The 25,741-nt window shown below is 38.9% G+C and overlaps 1 protein-coding gene across 7 annotated transcripts in view; it reads left to right on the forward strand.

The window, feature by feature from the left end:
* The window catches only part of DGKI (diacylglycerol kinase iota), a 419,897-nt gene that overhangs the window by 229,636 nt on the left and 164,520 nt on the right, over window positions 1-25,741 (forward strand). For all 7 annotated transcript variants that reach the window (XM_032401488.1, XM_032401491.1, XM_032401494.1 and 4 more), the window contains 5 exons: window positions 6,736-6,849; window positions 8,256-8,393; window positions 11,558-11,636; window positions 20,301-20,356; window positions 21,305-21,367. In XM_032401488.1, the coding sequence (XP_032257379.1) occupies window positions 6,736-6,849; window positions 8,256-8,393; window positions 11,558-11,636; window positions 20,301-20,356; window positions 21,305-21,367 (450 nt within the window). The remainder of the gene's footprint in view (window positions 1-6,735; window positions 6,850-8,255; window positions 8,394-11,557; window positions 11,637-20,300; window positions 20,357-21,304; window positions 21,368-25,741) is intronic.

The following is a 25,741-nucleotide window of genomic DNA, read 5'->3' on the forward strand; positions in this document are numbered from 1 at the left end:
TTCTTTTATGTTCTAGGTAGTTTTTCCTCCTGGGGACCGTATCTATGTTCCTGGCTTCGGTTTTTACATCCTTCCACATAACTTACGAATGCACTTGACATTTATACTCGGGTCCCTTGCATGCTCCTAAGGAAAGTAGTAGATTTACCCGAGGGTTGGTGCATACTTTTGTACTAATTATTTTCTCCATGGTAACCTCTGTAGTTTAATCATTCAGAACCAACACTTGGCTTATCTTGTACCTTATATGAAACCAGGTTTTATTTTATTTTACTTTACTTGGTTAAAATGGATGTGTTGTGAAAGAGGCCTGGAGTTTATGAAATGTTTCTCTAGGTAAGTGATTGATATTTTTAATCTGATTAGTTTAGAATATGAAACTTTTACTTTTGAGTAGGGGCAGAGTTTCTATAAAGGCGAGGCGTCCTGATGGATTTATGAAGAAAGCTTGCTGGCTTGAGGCAAGTGAAGAATAATTCCTGAGCGTGTCAGGTATACATTTGACGTAAGGCATTTTAGCCTTTACTCGGGGAGCATATCCATCACCGTAGAAGCTGTCAGAATTCTGTCAGTATAGTGACAAGGTCCCAGGGAGAATCAGGAATGGATTTTTTTTTTTTTTTTTTTGACTGATTAGGAGGAGGATATATTAACCCTTAACGGCATTAGTTTGCGCACAAAGTATTATTTCATGTATAGATGTCTTGCGTCAATTTGGAAACGAGTTCTTTGGCTTCACTGCTAGTTCTGTGTCGCTCTGCCTCCTTGCACTTTTAAATAACCCATCTCTTAGCACTGCACCTGGAGCAGGTTTCTAACCCTCCTTTGAGACCTTCTAAGTCTGCAAAGGGATACATTTGCCATTTCAACATGCGATCATAGAAAAATCACTAATGAGATAGTTTGTGTTCAATGTGTGCTGTCTTCAAAATCCGGCGTATATTTCTACTTCCATCATCTCCAGTTTGTATTAGACACATTCCAGCGCTCAATCACCGCCTGTGGCCAGTGGATGCTTCAGTGGGCAGTGCAGGTGTGGTCTCTTTGGAACTGGTTAGCACCGTCCTAAGGTGGTCACGTGGTTGCGGGTATTGGATGGGCTTGTCTCACCTTTGATCTCTAGGCTGAAAGAAAACTCCCCTCACTCAAGAACGATCTCAGACCCGGGGAGCCTGGGTGGCTCAGCCGTTAAGCGTCTGCCTTTGGCTCAGGTCATGATCCCAGGGTCCTGGGATCGAGCCCCGCATCGGGTTCCCTGCTCAGCAGGAAGCCAGCTTCTCCCTCTCCCATTCCCCATGCTTGTGTTCCCTCTCTCACTGTGTCTCTCTCTGTCAAATAAATAAATAAAATCTTAAAAAAAAAAAATCAGTGATGATAGTCATTGTAAAAAAAAAAAAAAAAGAATGATCTCAGACCTTCATGTTTATAAACTAGTTGCTTTTTGGTCATGTGGCGATTGTATACTCTTTCCCTTCTGTGGCCACATCTCTACCTGTCCAGCTCCCCATAGCCATCCGCCTGCTTAAATATTGAAGGGCATGTGAACCGAGACCCCAGAGGCACACATACCCTCCCCTCCTGATGGCTTCTCAAGGTGTAATGTGATCCCAACCTATCTGGCTCCTGACCTTGGTAACTGGGCTGGATCTGCTGGTCATCCTTTGACCATGTTAACATCTATCCAAAGGCCTGGAATTAAACTACTTGGCCATCCACTTCATGCTTATTTCTTGATCACTTGGCTTCCCTAGGTGAGGATGCACCCCAAACAGTAGACACCTCCGTGCCCTGACTTACTACAGCCACCACAGGGAAGAAAGTGGTATTTCCCTTTAACTGACAGTGGCAAGCACATCATTCCAAGCCCCTTTCCTCCCAAAGCCTCAGCTTATCTCAATCTCTCTACCCGCCCCCATCTCCCTCACCTTCTATCTTGATGTCTTTAGGGCTGACTTTAAACATTTCTTTTAACACACAGCGACTTGTAAGCTATGAAGTGCAAACATAAAGTATCAAAAGGAAGAATTGTAGTGTACACATTCGAAAGGGACACCCAGGCATTAAATGCTATCTTGATGATCTTTCAGTTCAGAAATGTGAGCCTTGTTTCCTTTTGGTTTCTCAATATGCCCACCCTTCACTTTTTGCCAGCATATAAGGCGATGCAACGTATACCTGGTCTGTTCAAAGAAAGTGTCAATTCACTGCTCTTCCCGCCCCTCCGCCGCCTCTAATGTTAGTACATTGCAGAATGAAACTACTGCTCAGCACGCACCGGGCAAACATTGGGTGATGGCTAGGGTGCCCCACGGACAGGTGGACAGGTGGTGGCAGCACTCACCAGCTGGGGGCGGCACTCACCGGCCAGGCTGCTTGGCTCAGGCACAGAGCCCTGGAGCCTGGCCTTACAGATCTGGCAGGCCTGCTCTTCCTAACACAAAGGCAGAAAGGAACGCTGCAAACTGGGAAATGATTTCACCCAGTCTGGACCGTTTTCTTCAGTTGTGGTGGAAAAAATGCCAAGTGCTGTGTTTTGCAATTAATTACATTTAACTGAAGGAGTGCTGGATGAGCTGGTGGAGATGATTTGGGTAAATGTGAAAGCCCAGCAAACACAATCCCTGCCACGAGCCTGAAGCCCGGACTTCCCAAAGGAACGGGTTCCTGGTAAGGGAGAGGCCCCAGTAACAGCCTTGGGCCTGAAGATATTTTATATTAGTTTTGCTTTTATAAGGACAGATATAGGTTATTACTCAAGATCTTTTACGTCTCCTGCTTTTGTAGATGTATTTGTTTACATTCTCTCTCTTTCTTTGTAGTGCTTTTCTGCTTCAGTACAGCTTGGCTTTTCTGTTTTGGATAGTCTCTGGAAGACTTTGTGATTGATGGCAGTCGAAGGTGGCATTGATTTGTGACCCTGAGGTTCAGCTTTAAGTGGAGAGACAGGAAGAGGGCATTTTGCTTCTTGGAAACTGGACCTTCATAGAGGAAGTGAAGAGGAAGAAAAATAAAGCTTAATCATAGCAGCTAATGTTAATTAAGCATTTCCTGTTGTGGGGCATATGCTAAGTCATGTCTACATGTCATTTAACTGATAACATAACCCTAAGAGTCTTGGGAACTTGGAGAGATTGAGTGGCTTACTTAAACTTGCCTAGCCAGTGTGTGATGGGCTCCGTTTCCCTCTTCAGCCCTACCTTCTGTTGCCTTCGGAGGACGCTGGTGTTGAGTCATATAGCTCTTGGATGAGAAAAACTCTTAAGGATGGTGCAAAGCAAAGATACAGACCCACCTCTGCCAAAGAACTATTATTAGTCTAACACCTCTGGCATTTGAGAGAATTTCACGACACATCTTGGTTATGAAAGGCAGGTGACATCTGATGAGTCCAGGGTTACGTGATGATGAAATACTAAACCTACCTGATTGTATTCAGGGAAAAATGGTATATTTGGCCACTGGAAAAAGAAGGTAGAATATATTTATGCGGTTCTTAAATCAATTGCTAAGAAAGGGGAAGGTCCTTTCATTCAAATCAGTTATACATTTTCCTTTTCTGCTTAGGCGAAGTGTGAGAGAAAGAGAGAGGATGAGAAGTCCACGTGTCCTGAGGGCTCCTGCCTTTCTGAGGAACCATGGCACAGGATCACATGGATTCTTGGTCACTTTCTTTGAGAAAACAGGAACCCCTTCAGAAGGTTTAAATGAAGGCTGTTATACCGATTGAAGGATTATTGGAAGATACCTCATCAATTCATGGGAGTTACAGGACACTCATTTCAGTCGTTTGAAACGTATTTGTATTTCATGCACTGTGGACTAATCCTGCGATTTGGAAGATTTCTTTGCAGGCTTCTCTTCGGAGGAAGTTATTTTGTTGTGTTTTGTCTTTCCCTTTACTTTGTCTCCCTCCTTTCATTATTCCTTCCTCGTCGTTTGCATGGTTTCCAGGACTCTGTGACTCGAGCGGGTTCTCTGTAGGTGACTCAGGCACCCATCCTGGGGAGATGTCCCATGTTGGAGGTCTGTAAGTGAGCCAGTTGGGAAGGTGGGCCCACCAAGAGGCTTCCTCCTTCCAGCTTCAGTGGCTCTCCACTGTCTTTGGGCTATGGCCTCGGGCAGGGCTCCTTCATGCTCTTTTCCAGCTTCTCTCCTACTGGCCAACAGGGAGCCTCGTTCATACGTGGCCTCCTGCCGGGAGGTGTGACCTTTTATTCCCTATTATCAGACGGAAGCTGAACTCCTGGCTTTATCGGCTTGCCATTTTGTGTTTGGTTTGCTTCTGGTCCCTGAAGATTTATTTTTCCTATCATTGTGCCTAGAGTGCAGTGGGTATTGGAAATGTGAACACATGGCATTATCTTTACCAGGAAAAGAGAGACCTGTTTCACCTGAGCATAAGAAAAAAATTTCTAATTTAAATCCACCTGAAAGAAAGTAGACTGACTTGTGAGTACAATTCGTAAGGGGGAGACTGAGTGTTCATCTCTCGGAGAAGTTCTAAAGAGACTGCCTTCTTTATAGGAGGTGTTGGATTCCATTTCCACTGAGTTCCATTGTGTCTCCAAGGGTCTCTGGGTCTACACAGGGCTGTTTGCATCTGTAGTCGGTGATCCCTGATTGCTGGGGTTGCTGAGTTTTCATGTCTTGTCATAGTTTATTAGAGGGGATCTACTTCTGTGTGCAGTTTGTGTTTTTAGCAGCACAGGGCTAACAAAGGCATCAGAACTCTTTAGCATCTGACCTACACTTCAACAGCAAGCCTTGTTAATACCATCTGTAAAAACTAAGAACATGTGGGGTCAGAATCTAAGGAGTCGTCTAGGAGTGACTTGTCCAGTTTGAGGGGGTGGAGGGACTTCTGGATACTTCTTTAGATCTGGAGTTTTAGTTCATCGTATTGGGTGACCATGGTGGTATGCCTTTCTAGAAGGTAAACGCAATTTTAGGCTTCTTCATGCACGGGCAAGTTTTACATCCTGGGAAGAAATACTGTGGTGGAGAAAGGATGGAATCTTTAAATGGAATCAAGGGACCCAATATAATTCTGACACTGACACTCCTCGTTATTTAGTCTTGAGAAAATTTCATGGCCTCTTTGCACCTAAGTTAATAAATATGCAAATTAACTGAATTTGACTGAGCAATTTCTAAGGTTTCTCCAGCACTCCAAAGATTCCAAAAGTACATACTGCTGTCTCCAGCATGATCAGGCAATATCCAGAATGGGATTTAGGTCTTTATTTAAAGGCTCCCTGCACCAGAATGGCTAAGAGGTTAGCCTTGGTGTTTGGCATCCGTGACTTTGAATGGCGGTTGTACTGCGTAAGTGATAGGATATTAAGGAGGTCATTGAATCTTCCAAGTTTTGGCTTCCTTACCGATAAAATGGAGAGGAGAATTATTCCTACCTTACAGAATTGTTTTGAACCTTAATAATATAATTACAGAACTTTGCTCAGGGATCAGCACCTAGAAAGCAGTGGTATATCCCTCTCTTTGTTCATTGTAAGCTCCTTGAGAGCAGCCATCTACCTTACATCTTAGCCCAGCTCATTCATCTTATTTCAGTTGCTTAGTTCTGTGTTTTATATGTAGTAGTGTTCAATAAATGTACTGTTAAAGTACACTTTAAAAAAAGATTTTAAATAGGACTCATACAAATATAGAATAAATGCATGTCAAATTTATTTAGCTCTTTAATGAAGGAGCCAGCAAGATGATAAAGTCGATTTATTGGAGAAATAGAGGAAAAGGATTATGTAGTTTATACCAAAATAATTTTTCTATATTTGAGACATAATTGGTTTATCGCCTTATGGGGGAATAAAACCAAACCTTTAACATACTCTTCTATTGTCGACATTTGTATCTCCACAGGACAGAAATCTTCCTGTTAACCTGCAGTCATAAAGTTCTTAGGCCTGTGAAACACTACTTTAGTCTGACATTGTGAGGATATGCAAGTTTCTTTTTGCTATTTCCAAGTTTGGTGTAATTATTCTAAATAGTTACAAGACCAAACCTAAAGTATTATTTATCTTAGAAAAAGATTAAGTGGGAATATGATTCTAGTATATAAGTATCTATTTTCTGCCTAAACTTATAATAAGTACTAGGACCATCCATAATTATGTTTTCTTAATGTTTCATTAAGAAGAATATAGGGATATTTAGGAAAATGCTACTAATTTCTATGATGATGCTTTGGAGGGGAACCATTTAACGAGTGCTTACAGGGACTATGTCAAGGGCTTTATATACATTTTAATTTAATCTGTAAACAATCTTGTGAGGTAGGCATTATCTCCATTTTGAAAATCAGGTAAATAAATCTCAGTGAGGTTAAATAAGATTATGTAGCCAATATGAGCCAGAATTGAAATTCAGTCTGATTCTGAGTCTTATATTGTCTCTAGTGCCTATGTTATAAACCTCCCTAAAAATTTTAAACTGTTCTAAATTTTAAGGTAGATCTCAAGTTAAACATACAGATGAGTGGGTCTAGTTTTGCTTACATGACAGCATATACAAAACAGTGCTCCCTGGAAGAGACTTGCCATTTTGAAACCACTTCAGATAAGTGGTCTGTTTCCTGGCCGCTAGATTAAAACATACATGTTTTAAAGAAAAATCAAACCATTTCATTTGCTTTTTAAAGCTTTCTTCTCTCAGGTTGTCTTTGTCACTTACCTATCTTTCTTATATCTCTTCTGGCCCCCGAAATGTCTGTAGGTGGGCTGGATCCTTTCTATTCTGGATGAACTGCAGCTGAGCCCTCAGCCTCCCGTCGGGGTCCTTCCTCTGGGGACTGGGAACGACCTGGCTCGAACTCTCAACTGGGGAGGGGTAAGAACTGCTCTCAGGGGCTGCCCGGGCCATCAGGCAGAAGGAGCCTCGAACCCACAGGTGTTCTAATGGAAGGGCAATATGCTACTGTTGTCCAAAGAATAAGTTAGAATTGAGGATCAGGGTGCCCATGCATCACGATTTCATCTGGGACCTTTTTCAGTTTAAACTTAGAATCATCTAGAGAAGAAAGTGTGGTATAAAAATGGGTGTTAGTATATAGGCCTGGGGCTTCTTGAGGAATCCATTGAGAGGCAGTTGGGTGGGTTGGTGTCAGGTCTTCATGTAAAGACCTGAATTGATTTTGACCCTTAGCCCCTGGCCAGAATAGCAAATCTGGTTCAGATTATAATCCTTACTTCGGGAGAGTTATGGCTTTTCTGGAGCATTTTGTTTTTCTGGTTGGTGTCATCATAGCTGTGTTATTCAGGTAGCCAGCTGTCCTTTCCACCAGAGAGCCAACTTTAGGCAAGCTTAGTGGAAGAAGTTTACCTGTCACTAACCAGCCATTTTATTAATTTTTTTTTACAGTGTTAAGATAGTAAGAAGGCACAATTTGCTAACATATGCAGCCCCACCAGCTTTTTATCTATTCATAGGAGAGATTGGGCTGGGCTCCATGAAAATTATCTTCAGCTATTAGCAGATATTAATTTGACCTTTGTGTGAATTAACCTCCCTTGGGTGATAATTATCTTCGGATATTAGCAGATATTCATTCGGTATTGGGTGAATTAACCTCCTACAGGTCTTTTTTATTTTTTCAAGTGGGCATAGTGGAAATGATAATACATTAGTTGCTTCATGTAAATATGTTTATCACTGTTGACTCCTCTCATCCACATCAGTGACTTGACTATCCTTAATAATCATGCTGCCAATAACACATGCTCGAGGAGTAAGTGGTTGCCTAGTAGGGCAGCGCCTCAGACAGACTTGCCTTAGTGGTGTCCCTCTACAAGGTTAGGAGAGGTGAATGAGGTGGAAGGTTAATAGAAAAAGTTGTCTGGCCTCTGCCACCGTGATTCTTTTCCTCCTCTTCCATATACACTTGTTCTGTGTATCTCTCAGATTCCTCTAGTAGGAGGCCTGGGGAGTCCTGTTTTCATTTTGACAGAAGCGACCCTCCAGCATGGCCCTCAAATGCCTACCAGTGACTGTTGGTTCTTGGTGCTGGCAAAAATGACTCCTCACCTCAAACCAGTTAGAGCAGTATTTCTATGCACAATACCTGGGACTGTTGTCTTAGATTCCAAGTACTGCAAGGAAACCGGTCTACTTGCCCAGCCTGCTAATTGCAAAATGAATAGAGAGCTATAGCAAAAGGGCTCTTGCTTGCATGAAATGCCTTTGGTTAATCTGTTCACTGCTCCAGGCAGCAATGCATATATGCTTTGATTCCTTAGGGCTACACTGATGAACCTGTCTCTAAGATCCTTTGCCAAGTGGAAGATGGGACAATTGTACAGCTAGATCGCTGGAACCTCCATGTGGAAAGAAACCCAGACTTGCCTCCAGAAGAACTTGAAGATGGCGTCTGTAAGGTGAGAGAGTTCTTTCTTCCGCAGAAGGGAAGCCTGGAGCATGTACCTGAGCCACAGGAAATACAATCCTGGCTGGAGAATCATGCTGATTGCTTCCTATGAGATCACAGGATGATGTTTGAGTTCATGGCTACTAGGCCTACGAGCGTAACACTACTCCGTGATTCTGCCCCACAGACTTCCTACCTGCTTCCAGAGCTCAGGGAGCTGTTCTCCATCCTCAGCTTCCACACCAGAAAGAATGTATTCATTTTCTAATCTTTCAAGCATTGCAAACTCATAACCCATGAGAAGGTGAAAACTACGGATGTTCTGAAGCATTAGGCATATGGTCTTTCGATAGAAAGATAACCTCCTGAGATTTGTAGTCTCCTACTAAATATCTCTTATGTGTAGAAAGTGTTAACTAAGTCAGTTTCATCACTGGGTTGGGACTTGAAGATGTCTAAATAAATATTTTGACTTAGTATTTTTCCTTCAGTGATTGAGCTTTCATTTCCACCCAAGACAAATCAAGAGACCAATTATACATACATTAGTGCAGTGCCTCAGCAGAATATTTGGTTCTAAGTTCTGGTCTCAATTTCAGATAAATCTGACAGGTTGCCAAGTAGCCATTTCCTGCATATTACTTTCCACTTTTCTTCTATGATAGTGTTTTCAAAGTTTTGCGTGCATAAGAACATTCACGTGCAGATTATGGGGCCCAGTCCCCATTGATTCTGATCACGTAAATGCAGGGTTAAGGCCCTGGATCCGTACTTTAAATGGCATCCCCGGGTGCCTGGATGGCTCAGTCGTTGAGCGTCTGCTTTCAGCTCGGGTCATGATCCCAGAGTCCTGGGATCGAGCCCCACATCGGGCTCCCTGCTTCGCAGGAAGCCTGCTTCTCCCTCTCCCTCCGCCCCTGCTTGTGTTCCCTCTCTCACTCTCTCTCTCTCTCTTTCTCTGTGTCAAATAAATAAATAAAATCTTTAAAAAAATAATAAATAGCATCCCTGCTTTATTGGATTATGCCATTGATTGAGCCAAAATTGTCATGGGTATTTTCACTTTAAAATAAATAGAACCAGATATCCTATTAAACCAAACCAAAACCAGTTATTCATTAGCACCATGATCCTGACCAATTATGATAAACACTCAAGTTTATTATTTGGCTAAAATAGGTTAAAACATGTTTTATCTTGTCTTCACATTTTTTCCCCTAAACAATAATCCAGAAATCACAAGGTTTCTGTTAGCTATCATGACGGCTCAGTAGATTTGCGTTTATAATGTCACAGTGTTGTTTGAAACCACAGGTATCATCGTGGGATATACTTCTTTGTGATGTGTTCGACCTACAGAAACTGGGTAGGATATAGTCAAAGTGAAAAGAATTATACCGTATGGAAATTTTAAGGTCCTTTCCCCACCAAACTTAGAATGCTTAGGCCCTCAGTAGAAATCTCTATTTAAATCTCTTCCCAACAGCTTAAGAAATGGAAAGACTCCTTGGTACAGCCAGGGAACATTAATACAGATAATTAAAGGGCTTTGAAAAATTAGATTTTTGAGGAGATGTGTAGGAAATTGGGCAATTTTTCCTGGAAAATATGAATAAGAACTTAGTAACAGACTAAATTGTGATATTATTTAGGGGATGGTGACCAGATGTTCTCCTAAAGCTATCAGTGAATGCTAAGACATGGGTTAGATTTGTAGCCAAGAAAACATAAATGGTAGGGATGAACATATCTGTGCTTTTGGCAAGATCACCAACCCTTGCTGTCATTACTAAGGCTTGGTATTTTGTTAAAGTGCAAGAACTGGACATTCTCAAGTATGAAGCCAGGAGAATGAGACATGATTTTGGCATTGTTCTGTGTTTAGTTTCTCGCCTGTTCTCCAGTTAGTTGTAAACATTTCTAAAGGGGGCTGATTTGACCTCCGAATTTATGATAAGCTCTGACTCAGGGCCTCCATGGAAGGTTCATTCTTTATTTCCATTGGAAACCAAGGCCATCCGTTTTCTTTTTTTCTGTATTAACATCTCTCTGTTACTCTCCCTCTCATTTCATTTATCTCTTAATGGGATGAGGTCCTCACTCTAGTCAAACAAAATCTTACTAGTCAAGGTGCATATGAAACCCTGTAATAAACCTACTTTTGAGATCTTGAGGGTTAAACACTTCTAACGGAAGAGAAGTAGATTTCTATCTGGAGGCTAAGCCTGATAATTATCTGGAAACATTATCCAAGCTGAGATGAAATTGCTTCTCTATTTAGTTTAACATTTACCTTCCACTCTGAGTTGCAGAAGGGAAAATGGAAGAGCCACAATTTCCTTTCTAGCATTTTCCATGTGCTTTTCTCATTGTTCTAACATTGAAGTCTTAAAAGCACATGAGTTTTGCAGTTCTGATGAAGGATTTTAGGTTGCATAGTCCTCTCCTTTACTAAGCTTGCGGTGGTAACAGCCAGGGACCCAGAGGACTCTAGGAAGGCTTGTGTGTGTACCCACATCTGTGTCTACATATTTCACGGTCATATTAAAGATACAAGGTCTCATAGACTAAATCGAAATTTGAGTAATACTGACAAATATGTATACACGCATATATATTTTTTTTCCCTGTAGATCAGGGGTAGCTGAATATTTCCCTCTGCCCTATTGCTTATGACTTATGTCAAAAATATATTTTAAAAAATGGAAGGGTAAACATATTAAATGTTACTCATTTGAAATTGCAATATTAATATGCTGGACATAAATTCTCAAAAGGTATATTCACTGATTAGCTTACACATGATCCTTCCATTCGAATTGACTTTCTAAGTTTGCTTAGTGAGTCATTCTTTGTAACTTTTGGGCATGTGCTTCCCTCAGCTTAATTGGGCTCTCTTTTTAATATCCACAAGAATACTTCCCATTTAATAATTTGTATTTGCATCACTTGTTTCCTATACTACTTAAAATTCTTGGGAGTGTTATTTGATTTGAGCTTTAACTAATGAATTCAAAAATCCCCTGTTCCTTCTCTGCAAATACCTTCTGCCTTGGGTTGTGACTTATCTCTTTCCCAGGGACTGCCCGAGAGAAGGTTTCTGGTGTTAGGCTTCATTTTACTCTTTCTGCCTGGTTACACACCACTTCACCTCTACTTTGTTCCTCATTGCAGCTTCCTCTGAATGTTTTCAATAATTACTTCAGCCTTGGATTTGATGCCCACGTCACACTGGAGTTCCATGAATCCAGAGGTGAGGACAACGTCCCATTCCCATCTCCCAGGGAGGAAGTTTCCAGCAGGTGTTTTGCATGTTCCCTTCTGTTTGCATATCACTTAAGTATTGACAGTGTGCATCAGTGTTGTTCATTTTAACTTTCGTGATGACCCTGGGAGGTAGACAAGATAGGAACTTGTTACAGATAGGACCCTGAGACCTAGTTGTTTAGGGTCTCAGAGATGTAAAGGATGACATCAGATGGATGTTCCAGGTCTCAGACTGCTAATTTTTAAGTTTGACTAGAAACTTTGAGGTTAGTGAACTACTAGGAAGTGATAAAGTTTCTTTCATTTGAGTCATTAAGATATTCACAGCTTCTTGAACCACCGATTGTTGAAGTCCAACACTTTATAGACCAGGGCCATTGAAATCTGGCAGCAAAAACATGTAAGTCCTCCCTGGGTGCAGAAAAGAGACAGCAGTCATCTTAGACCAGTAGGGTAGCTGATCCGTGGTTTAGGTGGAAAGAAAGGGTGGTGATTGGATTGGGGGTGGAGGTGCTAGGAATGCCCATCGGACAAGCTAGAGGGGTGAATGAGAGCCAGTGGTCATGTCAAGGGCCAAAAGAGATGGTGGCAAGATTGGGGAACAAAACCATTTTTGAAAGAGAAATAAGATGAAATAATGGCACGCAGTTATATACTTCATCACATTTCTTACGACATTCAGAGCTGAGAAAGTTTAGCATCTAGGCTTATGTTTTGAATCTTCTGTGCTCACGCTCACTCACCTGGTGTCTCTTCATCTCTCAAAATCTCTTATTAATGTAATTATATACATCTGTGTCTTTGCCTGTATCTACATCTGTACCTAGTCTCTTGTGAATGTTAATATATAACCAAAATCATGCCAGGCAGTAGGTTAGTGAGTGTGTTGTGAGATAAAAGTCCATACATGAGAGGATTATTTTACTTCTTTTCCTCCAGATTCTTCAAGAGCATCAGTGGTTTTAACTCCTGGAATTTGAAGTACAGAGACCTAAAAGTTAGAATTCAAATGTCCAGATTCTAGTAATAACACAGAGGAAATTCTGATAACACTTCTATGCACTAAAGGTCAAGAGTGGAGTAGTAGGATTAAGGGTGTTAGAATACAAAATATAAGTGAAGTCCAAACCTGTAATTCTCTTACTGAGATCAGCAATTTTGGTAGGCTTTGCCTTCCTGCTTTCATAAGGCTTTGAGGGTCAAATGCTGTGTCAAATAAAAGCAGTACTCAGCATAATACCCTCCATCCTCCATCCATGTCGATGTAAATGGTATGTTGGCTAATTGAATTTAAATTAAATAATAAAATAAAATAAAATAAAGTAAAATAAAATAAAAGCGATGCTGATCGAAGAGAAAGCCATAGTTTGACTTTTCCCTCTGAAAGGTTGGTTGATAACAGAACCACAAATACCAAATACCCAGATCAGAAACACCACCACCCTCCCATTTCCCTGCCATGGACAGCTCTTGGAGGTAGATATTCAGGGAGTCCTACTTTAGAGCCCACATTTATAGTCTGTTGGTCTCCCTATATTTTAGGAGACTTAATTTGGGGAAGTAAATGGAGATTACTTTCCTCGTTTCTTAACCCATTTTTTTCCCTCATATTCTTCAGGAGACTCTGGCTCTGGGCTTCCTAATAAAATCCTTCAGTTTCTTAACAATACTTATAATTATCACCAATGCATGCATCTTCCAAAATAGACATCCTGGCATGAAAAGGGCCTAAATGAGTAAGTGGCAGACAGTGAGCTCATTTAAGGGAGCCTAATATTTTGTCTAATTAATCTGACAATCTCCTAATGATACATTTCCTTGTACTATGATGAAACTTTCGTGTCTCAGAGTGAAGGGAACAGAGAGAGACATCAAGGGGGAAAGACCAGGCTTAGAAGAGAATTCTTGAAGGAAAGTGATTTTTTTTTAAAAGTTGTGGGACTATTTCATTTGAAAAGGAATATGCAAACTGTGGTGTATATATATATATATATATAAACTGTGGTATATATATATATACCCATATACACACACATAGTGTAATATATGTGTGATTATAAAACAATTGGTTAAAAGATGCAAAGCATTAGTCTTGTATAGATTATTTTTGAGGCTTAGTGTAAGTGCTTTCAAGCAGTATGAAATGGAATTGCAGACATTTGACCTGCAGGTAAGCTAGAGCCCTTGAGGAAAACCAGCCACTGAAGAGCTGATAAGAGAAAACTGATGTTGACTGAGACTAATAGCTGCAATATTCATGAAGATGGTATAGAGATAAATATCTACAAAATGTTGGAAACAGATTTGGTTGTATGCCTATACCAGAGGTGTGGACTTCTTAGTACCTGTTAATCTATTTACTTTGCATTAATTTATGATGAAAAGTATAATTACACAAGCTAATTTTCTTTTTTTGCTTTTACTATTTTCTGTTTATTTGGATTTTCCCCGTATTTTTACCTGGATAATCAAGAAATCTCAAGCTCACCTGCAAAAGGAAAAGCAAGATAGTATGGCTACATTTTCAATAAGGGCAGACTTATTTCTTTTGGTATTAAGTGGCTATTCTCAAGCCAAGAACACTTCAAACTGTTCTCAAATGCAGACACTCACAGTTTGAGACATCATGACAAAACTTGTATCATTTGCCATGAAATACTTGGAGGGTGACCTCATGAGAGCCATTTTAAAAAAAGCCTCATGAGAACCATTATAAAAAAATGAGCTTGTATAGAATAACCTATTAGGTATTAATAAAAGATGTGTGTGTGTGTGTGTGTGTGTGTGTGTGTGTGTGTGTGTACGTACTTGGGAATTATTCTAATCTATCTATATGAAGTGGGTAATAAATACAAATCTCGCTAAGGCAGAATCTTTAAAAATGTAATTGCAGAAGCAATTTTTGGCATAGATGTGAAATAGCCCATCAAATAGAGGGGACAATTAAAAACATTTGAGAGAGTTTATTGGTGGTATTACTGTTTAAATGCTTTTAGAATTACCAGTAGAAAATCAAGCGAGGAGTAAAGATAGTCTTAACAGTTTGATTGACTTTGTATAAAAAGAATGCAAACATTTGAATAATTTGGGTTTCTATATTTGATCAGAAAGTAGGTTTAGTTCATTTGATTAGAAAATAGAGATGCTTTCTTCTTATTAAAGTGGCTAAACCATGCATGGTTGAACTGTTCCTTGCATATCAGAAAGTGCAGTCTTTTGGAACAGGATTTGGAGATGTAACAGAATTGGCGATTTAATTTTTAGCTGGAGTCTTGCCCAGAACTTTAATAATTATTGCATTATGACAGTGCTTGAGCAAGTACATTGAAAATATTCCCATCTATTAATGTATAGCCATGTTAACAATGATTATGGTTATCAGGAGGCAAAGTTAGGTCTCACTTTGCCAGCTATATGAATTAGACTGTCATTTTTTTGGACATGAAGGATATTAAGCACCTCAAACATTTAGCCTGAGGTTGGATGCTTAAATTTTACTGCCTCGCTGAAATTACTTACTCAGAGGAGTTGAACCTTATGCTACAAGGTCAGGGAAATACAATTATGATTCTAGAGAAGGCAGTATTTAAATTTGATTTAAAATTTACTATTTTCACTGAATATACAGAGACATGCAGATCAGCATGTTTTCAAGGATTATGAATGTTTCATGATTCATATGGAGAATGAACAGATTTCTTTAAAAAGACATTTCAATGGCTTGCTAAATTTCATCATCACCATCACTGCAAAGCACACACTCTCAGTCTTAGATCTAGGTACTGAGACTCAAACATTTGAGAAACTCTCACTGTCCAAGGTTCTCTGTCTATAACCTTTTTTTCCATTTTGAACCTCTGCATGGCACCTACCCTTCATTCAAGATTCAAGTGTACCTGCCTCTGGAACACTTTTGATCATTCCCTTTATGTGTGACTCTCACTTCATCTGATATAGGCATATACAAAAGGATGTTATACTTTCATTTTCAAATTTATCTCCTCCACTCTAAACTCATGCAGGCAAAAGACCATATCTTCTTATATTCCCTTTGCCGAGTCCATGGCTATCTCAATAAGTGTTAGTTACAGTAATGGAGACTGTAATCAGAGGATAGGCCCCATATATAATGTAAAAGATAACAGTAGAAAGGAATATATAGTAGGGATAAGATTAGTTGTATAGGCAGTAAATAATACAGGAATTTGGCAGGGAAAATCTATCAGGGGAAATTTTCCAGAAAGGGTAAGAGGGAGCTGAGAGATAAAGGAGGAGTGTGAAATATGTAGAAAAGAAGTAAAGTGGGTGAGGGCATTTCAGACAGCAAAGTATAGAGGGACAAATGAGCTTGTGATAAAGATGGGATGACCAATTAATACATAATGAAAGAGTTTCGGTGTTAGAAAAATGGATAATGTTGGTAAAACTATTTGTCCTTAATGGGAGATGATATTGGAAGACAAGATTTTTCTGGATATATACAATTTGAATTGAAGGTGGCATTGTTAGTGTAGGCATAGATTTTGGGATTGTTTATGTATATATAACTGAAGTCTTAAGATTAGGTACATACCTAATGCAGAGGAATGTAGTGTGAGTTTTGTGCAGTTCAAATTGCTTATTGATTTTTATAAACATAGAGTTGAACTTGTATTTATGAATATCTCCTCTAATATGCCAGACCAATTACAGACAAAAGTAGAGTTTAGGATCCTATTCTGATGGCACAGATGTTATTGTGTTGTACATAAAAATAGGATTAATATATTAAATCAATGGAATGGAAGTTATCCAGAACCTTATTATCACCATAACTGGATTATACCTAGAGCCAAATCACTTAGGTGATTTAGATGATGAGATTTGGGAAGTTTGAGTTAATAAGATTTAGGTGAGATTTTTGGGTTTTGAGTTGATGCCCTAATGGGGATGAGACCTTTGGGGACCTTGGAAGGAATGAATGTTTTTCATATGGGAAAGATGTGAATCATAGGGGTCAGATGGTGGGCAGTGGTAGGTAGAATTTTGGCCTTTATGACCTTTGCTATTGGTATCATTCTTGTTGGTTAGGTTATTTTACATGGCAAAAAGACTTTTTTAGTGTTATTGAGGTCAATAATTAGCTGACCTTATACAGGAAGATAATTCTGGGTTATCTGAGTGGGCCCAATGTGATACCATGAGCCCTTCAAAGCGTAAGTGGAAAATTAAATAGGAAGTCAAGAGATGTGGCAGAAGGGGAGTCGGATAGATTTGAAGTGTGAAAAGCACTTGATGTGCCCCTGCTGGCTTTGACAGTGGAGGGGATCCCAAGCCAAGGACTCCAGGAGGGCTCTAGAAGTTGAGAATGAACCCTAGCCAACAGCCAGCAAGGAAAAAGAACTTCACTTCTCCAATTGCAAGGAAATAGGTTTTGCCAACTATCTGAATAAACTTTGAAGTGAATCCTTTTTTTTAAAGATTTTATTTATTTATTTATTTATTTATTTAGAGAGCATGTGCGAGTGGGGGGGGGCAAAGGAAGAGGGGGAGAGAGAGAATCTCAAGCAGACCCCACTGAGTGTGGAGCCCGATACAGGGCTTGATCTCACGACCCTGAAATCACGCCCTGAGAGGAAATCAAGAGTTGGAAGCTTAACCAACTGAGCCACCCAGGCACCTGTGAAAGTGAATCCTTTTTAGAGCCCCCAGAGAAGAGTCCTGCAGGCTGACACCTTGATTTTGGCCTTGGAAGACCCTAAGTAGAGGACTCAGGAGAGCCCAGTCCAGATTTTGGCCTAGGGAATAAGAAAACAAATGGATGTTTTAAGCTGCCACGTTTTCAGGAATAGAAAACAAATACAATTAATGTTGGTGTCCAATCAGATTATAAATAGGCTAATGGCCTAGACATACACAGTGAGCATTTAGATCTCACTTGGTTCTACCCTGTCTTTGTGGAAGAGGAAGATGGGCAATGGAGGAACTGTAGCAGTAAGCCATGGATGCTTCCACTATTGGGATCTTGGGATAATTTGAGTATTATTGGCATTTCTTGAGAATGGCCTTTCATAGTTGACCTCATACCAATTAACAGATACAACTTCCTTAAGGAACAAGAATGCTTAAACTTTCTTACTGTCCTTTCCCAATTCTGTGAGCCCCCTTTTCTTGATATAGTTGGGGACCACGTTCCTTGGACCTTCTCAAAGACCTGTCAGTTCTTATACATACACATAGACATATTCAGCCACTCAACACTTTAAAAGCCAATAAGGAATGATTAAGTACTATTATTTGCAGACTGTCCCTTGCTTTCTTAGGGACTGGCGTCTGCAGGGAGTAGGGAAGCTCTAACACTACCCAACATCTCTCTCAGCTCCAGCCAAGCTTTGTTTCTGAGGCTTTTTGGAGTAGGGTAGATATTAAAATGGAAAAAGTGTTTAATCATCAAGGCAGGCTCAATCAGGGAGTCAGGAGTATAATACCATTATACTATCAGCAGAGATAACAGAATTTACCTCCATCTTTTCTATTTTCAGGGATAAGGAATATGTGTGACTCTTTTCCTACCTCATTATCATTCTGACACCTCTCTAAATGCTAGTGTCTTAACTTGTTTAGTTTTACATATTAATTGAATTTTATCTAGTTAAATTACATCTGAAGTGACTGTTTTCATCAGCTGTGTCAGTGAAATCACCAAAAACTCAGTTTATTTATTAATTTTATTCTACTCTTTTGGTTCTTACAAAACATTTCCGATCTCTTGAGAGAAAACTATTTCTTTAAAGGGAAAAAAACAAAAAAAAAAACCTCAGGCTCATAGGAAAACCCCTTAAGAATGTGAACCTTTTCCAAACCATAAAGTACTGTTCTAAAAAGTACATGTTAATAGTTGATGCATGATTCACTTGATAGCTGCAGATGTTAGTGCCCTGAAAGAGTTCTATGCCAGAACTGTGGGTGCCATTTTCCACTTTCTTATTATAACTTGCTTGATAGCCAGCTCTGACCTTCTTTCTTTCATTCTTTTTAAAATTAGGGATTATGTACCCATGATAAATTGCATGGCAACAGAAATTCTAATTTTGCCTCTGGTTCCATAAAGCAAGAGTTAATGCAACTGAAAATGGTACCCAGCCAAATTTGAGTTAAGAAAGGTTAAAAAACAAACAAACAAACAAACAATGTTACTTAGCAGCCAAATTTATCCTAAAGGCCCATACTGTAAAAATGGTGAATTCTGGGTCCACAAATGGGGACCAGGGAGACAGAGCACTAAGTACCACTTTTATCACTTTTTTTTGTTTAGTCTAACCTGTAAATTAACCTTTAACTTTTGTTTGATTTTGTTTCTAGGGTTCAGAGTACTTAATTCAATAGAATAGAGGGAATGTTTAAGGAGAGGTATGAGATACAGAAACTTAAATTTGTAAAAACTCTCAAGAGCCAAATTACAACATACGACTTTATTTTTTTTTTAAGTTTGCAAGCTTTCACTCAGTTTCCATGTTATGTGCTAACATTATATTCTAGTAATCATGAAAATAATCTAACGATCCTAGGTCTAGGATTATTCCCTGAGATTGTGTAGCTCTTACTCTATGGCATCTTAGCGAGGGAGCTCTTTGCTACTTTTCTTCATCTAGACAATTGTTGAGATTTGCCATTCAAACACAGGGCCAGGACTTGAACAGTTTCAGCTAGTCAGCCAGCTGTCTGTTGAGGAACAATTTGAAGAGAGACCTTGCCCTAAGAGGGGATTAATGAGCATATGGGATAAAATAGCAGAAGGCAAAACATTGACAGTGGGTCCCATTGGAATGTCTTGGAATTCTATTAGGAAGAATGTAAGGAAGTAATTTTTCACTTAGGGATTTTATAATCCCTTATATTTGTGTGAACATTCTCCGATGCAGATTCTTGTTTAACCTTTTTTGTGGTCTTCAACCTATATAACAAACAGGACCATACTCAAAATTAAACCATTTTCACCCACAGCCTTTGCTGTCATATGCCCTGAGTCCATTTAGCAGTTCACCTGCATATATGTATATTTATGTATCTCCAGTAAATCAATTTTTCAACGCCTGTTACAAACAAAAGCACAGATAGTAGTTAGGAGGTTTGGTAAAATGTGAAAGCAAATTCTCTATTAATTTTTATCCAAATTTCCAGTATTTAATTACATTTGGAAGCTGCATACATAGTTTACAGAAGACATGCCCGATGGAGGTCAAAGCAGATAATCACCCCTCATCACCCTCCTTTGTCCTGTCACCCTTGCCTTGGATCCCTGCCAGCCCTCTATTCTGAATAGAGTCCAGAGTGTCTCAACTTCTAATGTTAATCACCTGGAGAGCTTGTTAAGTCATGATTCCTAGACAGCACCCCCTAAACATTATAATTCAGCAGGTCTGGAATAGAGCTAATAATTTGCATTTCTAACAAACTTCCAGTTGGTGCTGATGCTGCCATTTTGGGGCTACACTTTTGTAGCACTGGACAACTATACCAACTGGCCTGTAACGAAGGGAAAGATGGTAATAAGGCTGTTGACTCTATTGGATCTGTGGGGTGGGGAGGGAGGGGGAAGAAGAAGAGTGTTAATGGAAGCCACTACCTTTAATGAGGTCTCCATAACAAAACTGCCTGTTTCCTTTCACAGAAGCAAATCCAGAGAAATTCAACAGTCGTTTTCGAAATAAAATGTTCTATGCAGGAGTAAGTATATATTCTATTTTATAATTATTATGTATTATTTTATACTAATTAAATACTAATTACTTATTGTTAATAAGGATACTAACTATATGAAAAATCATTATCCATCTCAGATGTTTCTAAATATTTCTATGTATGATTACAGTTTAATGCCTTGGTTTACAATTAAGATGTATTTAAGTTGGTAGAAAGGGAGCTGGTGTTCATCATCTTTGAACTTCAAAGCTTGAAGGCTTCCTATCGTATGGAGGGGATGATATTCAAGGAGCGATAAGAGAAACATCAAAGGCAGTCTAGAGAATGGGGGAGTTAGGCAGACCGAAAGATGTATGGAAAGTCTTGGGTAAGAATGTGGTTTGTACAGGAGTACATACGCATCAGTGTTTGGAGGAGAAATTGGCAGAGGATGGGCAGTTTCTTGTGGAAGCATATATGTGAGTAAAGGAGGTCTTTTTTCCTTCTCCTCAGGGACATCCCTGGGGATGAATGGCCAGAAAGCGGTGGAGGTGTGTGGAAAGGCCTCCAAATTACTGATTTAAAAAAAATGTAGTTTAAATTTAAACCACTGGCTAGAGAGAATTGAAATAAAAGGGGAGAGGGTGAAGCAAGACATTCTTAGTGGCAAGTTAAAGAGGATATCAGCACCCAGTGGTCAAGTAGGAGGTCAGGAAAGGTCATCAGAATAAATCTTCCAACTGACCCTTGGAATTACCTACTTTTTAACTTTTCTACTGTGTTCTTAAATTTTATTATAGGTTATAGTTTGAAAACAAAGAGAGTTTTCAGCTTGACAGCTACTGCATTTTGCTTTGCATTTAGCAAGAAAAGAACTTCTTTATATTTTGAATAATTTAGAAGCATTAGGAACTATTTATAATATGGAAGCAAAGATTTGGCATAACCATGTGATTAAGTTTGGTTTTTCTCCTTTATTTCTTTGTGGTATAGGCGGCTTTTTCTGATTTCCTACAGAGAAGTTCTAGAGATCTATCCAAACATGTTAAAGTTGTTGTAAGTATTGAACATGTTGACTCAGTTCATTTGAATATAAATATGTATGCTGCAAAAAACATACCCCAAATACCAGTTTATGTACTTAGATTAATCAATGGGTTGCATTAATTCCAGAAATCATTTAATGTAGTTCATTCAGCCAACATTTCTGAGAATATAGCCCTGTGTTGGCAACTGTCTTAGTTGCTGGGGATGGACGGACAGCGAGTTTCACTCCTGAAGAAACTCACAGTTGAATCGCAGAGACGGGCACGTAAGTCATTGCATAACACTGTAGTTAATATTGTTGACTATGTACACAGTATGGTGGTGGCGCAAAGAGGGAAATGGAAACTGACTGTGGTGGGTTCAGGGAAACTTTCATCAAAGAAGTGATGTTGAGCTGGGTCTTGACGTAGAAATAGGTGCTCACCCAACAAATATCTTTATTTCAAGGCTACTTGAGGACTCTCCATTTTAGAAAAATGCATTCATTTTATTTTTTTGTGATGATTCACTCTGTAGGCTAGCCAGGTTTCTTCACCACTGAATGGTTTGTTTGTTTTTGGTGCTATTTCTTCCTGGGTTTCTATCCCAGGTTTTTAGACACACACTGAGAGAGGGAATATTACCTTTTCTCTAGGAGCTGTACTTTAAAATAGCGTATCTTTAGGGGCACCTGGGTGGCTTAGTTGGTTAAGCACCTGACTTTTGGTTTCTGCTCAGGTCATGATCTCAGGGTCATGAGATTGAGCTCCAAGTCAGGCTCTGAGCCCAGGGCAGAATCTGCTTGGGATTCTCTCCCTTTCCCCTTTCCCTCCCCCTCTGCCCCTCTGTGTGCATGCCTGCTCTCTCTCTCTCTCTCTTGCTCATAAATAAATAAATAAATAAAATATTTTAAAAAATAAAATAGCGTATCATTAGTTATTAAGAAAGACATAAAATGCTTCCTTATAGCAACCAAATTAAAAGGAGCAAACATGACTATTGTACATAATAGTCTAAGGAGAAAGAAAAAGAAAAAATAAATATATGATGTAGAAGGAATGTGATATAGAAATGCTTGAATTTATCATAGCATAGATAAAGAATAGAATATGTGATGAGAGGGGACAGAACAACAGAAATACATGAGAAGACAGAAATACAGAAAAATATACATGGGTGTATAGAGGAGCAGGAGAGGGATACAAATTAAAATTTGTAATCACCATGCAGCAAAAGCAGTTCTAAGAGGGAAGTTTATAGCAATTGAGGCCAGGCCTATCTCAAAAAAAACCAAGAAAAATCTCAAGCAACCTAACCTTACACCTAAAGGAGCTATAAAAAGAACAACAAAGCTCAAAGCCAGTAGAAGGAAGGAAATAGTAAAGATTAGAGCAGAAATAAATGAAATAGAGACTAAAAAAGCAATAGAAAAGATCAATAAAACCAGGAGCTGGTTCTTTGAAAAGATAAACAAAATTGGTAAACCCTTAGCCAGACTCATCAAGACAAAAAGAGAGAAGACTCCAATAAATAGTCAGAAATGAAGGCGGAGGAATAATAACCAACACCACAGAAATACAAAGGATTTTAAGAGAATATTATGAAAAATTATATGCCAACAAATTGGACAACCTAGAAGAAATGGATACTTTCCTAGAAACATATAAGCTTCTAAAACTGAATTAGGAAGAGAGAGAAAATTTGAACAGACCAATTATTGGCAATGAAATTAAATCAGTAATCTAATTCCTGCCAAACATAAGTCCAGGACCAGATGGCTTCAGGGTGTGAATTCTACCAAACTTTTAAAGAAGAGTTAATACTATTCTCAAACTATTCCAAAAAATAGTTGAGGAAGAAAAGCTTCTAAATTCATTCTATGAGACCAGCATTACTCTGATACCAAAACCAGACAAAGACACCACAAAAAAAGAAAACTGCAGGCTCCTATCTCTGATGAACATAGATGCAAAAATCTTCAACAAAATATTAGCAAACTGAATTCAATAATACATTAAAAAAAATATTCACCACAGTCATGTGGGATTTATTCCAGGGATGCTAGAGTGGTTCAGTATTCACAAATCAATCAACATGATACATCACATTAACAAGAGAAAGGAAAAAAATCACATGATCATCTCACAGATGCAGGAAAAGCATTTGATAAAGCACGACAGTCATTTATGATAAAAAGTCTCAACAAGTAGGCTTAGAGGGAACACACCTCAACATAATGAAGGCCATATACAAAAAAACCCACAGCTAATATCATACTCAATGGTGAAAACAGAACTTTTCCTCTAAGATCAGGAACAAAACAAGGATATCCACTCTCATCACTTTTATTCAACATAGTACAGGAAGTCCTAGCTACAGCAATCAGACAAAAAAAAAAGAAATAAGGCATTTATATTGGTGAAGAAGTAGTAAAACTGTCACTATTTGCAGATAACATCATAATGAATATATAGAAAACCCTAAAGATTCCACACACACACAAAAATCTAGAACTGATTAATGAGTTCAGTAAAGTCACAGGAAACAAAATTAATATACAGAAATCAGTTGCATTTCTATACATTAATAATGAAATAGCAGAAAGAAATTAGGAAAACAGTTCCATTTACAACTGCACCTAAGGAAATGAAAGACCTGTACTCTGAAAACTGTAAAACACTGATGAAAGAAATTGAAGATGGCACAAATGGAAAGATATTCCATGCTCATGGACTGGAAGAACCAATATTGTTAAAATGTCCATACTACTCAAAGCAATCTTTGGATTTAATGCAATCCCTATCAAAATGCCAAGCATTTTTCACAGAACTAGAACAAATAATACTAAAATTTGTGTGGAACCACAAAAAAACTCCAAATAGCCTTTCTTGAGAAAGAAGAACAAAACTAGGGGCACCTGGGTGGCTCATTCAGTTAAGCATTTGTCTTCGGCTCAGGTCATGATCCCGGGGGTCCTGGAATTAAGCCCACATCTGACTCCCTGCTCAGCGGGGAGTCTGCTTCTCCCTCTCTCTTTGCCCCTCCTCCCAGCTCATGTTCTCTCTCTCCACCTCTGTCTCTCTCTCTCTCAAATAAATAAAATCTTTTTTTTTGAAAACAGAACAAAGCTGGGGTTATCACAATTCCATATTTTAAGATACGCTACCAAGCTGTAGTAATCAAAACAATATCAAAGTGGCACAAAAATAGACACATAGATCCATGGAACAGAATAGAGAGCCCAGAAATAAAGCCATGCTTATATGTCAATTTATGACAAAGGAGGCAAGAAGATACAATGGGGACAGGACCATCTCTTCAACAAATGGTGCTGGAGAAACTGGACAGCTACATGCAAAAGAATGAGACTAGACCACTTTCTTACACCACACACAAAAATAAACTCAAAATGGATTAAAGACCTAAATATGAGACCTGAAACTATAAAACTCCTAAAAGAAAACATAGGCAGTAATCTCTTTGAGATTGGCCATAGAAACATTCTAGATATGTCTCCTGAGGCAAAGGAAACAAAAGCAAAAATAAACTACTGGGACTACACCAAAATAAAAAGCTTTTACACAGTGAAAGAAACCATCAACAAAACAAAGAGGCAACCTACTGAATGGGAGAAGATACTTGCAAGTGATATATCTGATAAGGGGTTAATATCCAAAATATGTAAGGAATTTACACAACACACACAAATCCAATTGAAAAATGAGCAGAGGACTTGAATAGACACTTTTCCCAAAGAAGACGTACAGATGGCCAACAGCCACGTGAAAAGATGCTTAACATCACTGATCATCAGAGAAATGCAAATCAAAGCTACAATGAGGTATTACCTCACACTTGTCAAATGACTGGAATCAAAAAGACAAGAAATAACAAGTATTGGTGAGGATTTGGAGGAAAAAAAGGAATCCTTGTACACTATTAGTGGAAATCCAAATTGGTACAGCCACTGTGGAAAACACTATGGAGCTTCCTCAAAAATTTAAAAATAAAAATACTATATGATCCAGTAATTCCTCTACTGGATATTTACCCAAAGAAAACAAAAACTCTAATTTGAAAAGATATATGCACTATGTTTATTATAGCATTATTTACAATAGCCAAGATATGAAAGCAACCCGAGTGTACATTGATAAATGAATGGATAAAGAAGATGGGGTATATATATATGTATGTATGTGCATGTGTGTGCGTATACATACATACATACATACATATATACACACAATGGAATATTACTCAGCCATTAAAAAGAATGAAATCTTGCCATTTGCAACAACATGGATGGACCTAGAAAGTACAGTGCTAACTGAAATAAGTCAGAAACCACACGATTTCAGTCCTATATAGAATTTAAGAAAACAAATGAACAATAAAAAAAAC

Source organism: Phoca vitulina, unplaced genomic scaffold (assembly GCF_004348235.1).
Source record: "Phoca vitulina isolate PV1807 unplaced genomic scaffold, GSC_HSeal_1.0 scaffold4, whole genome shotgun sequence".
Taxonomy (NCBI): domain Eukaryota; kingdom Metazoa; phylum Chordata; class Mammalia; order Carnivora; family Phocidae; genus Phoca; species Phoca vitulina.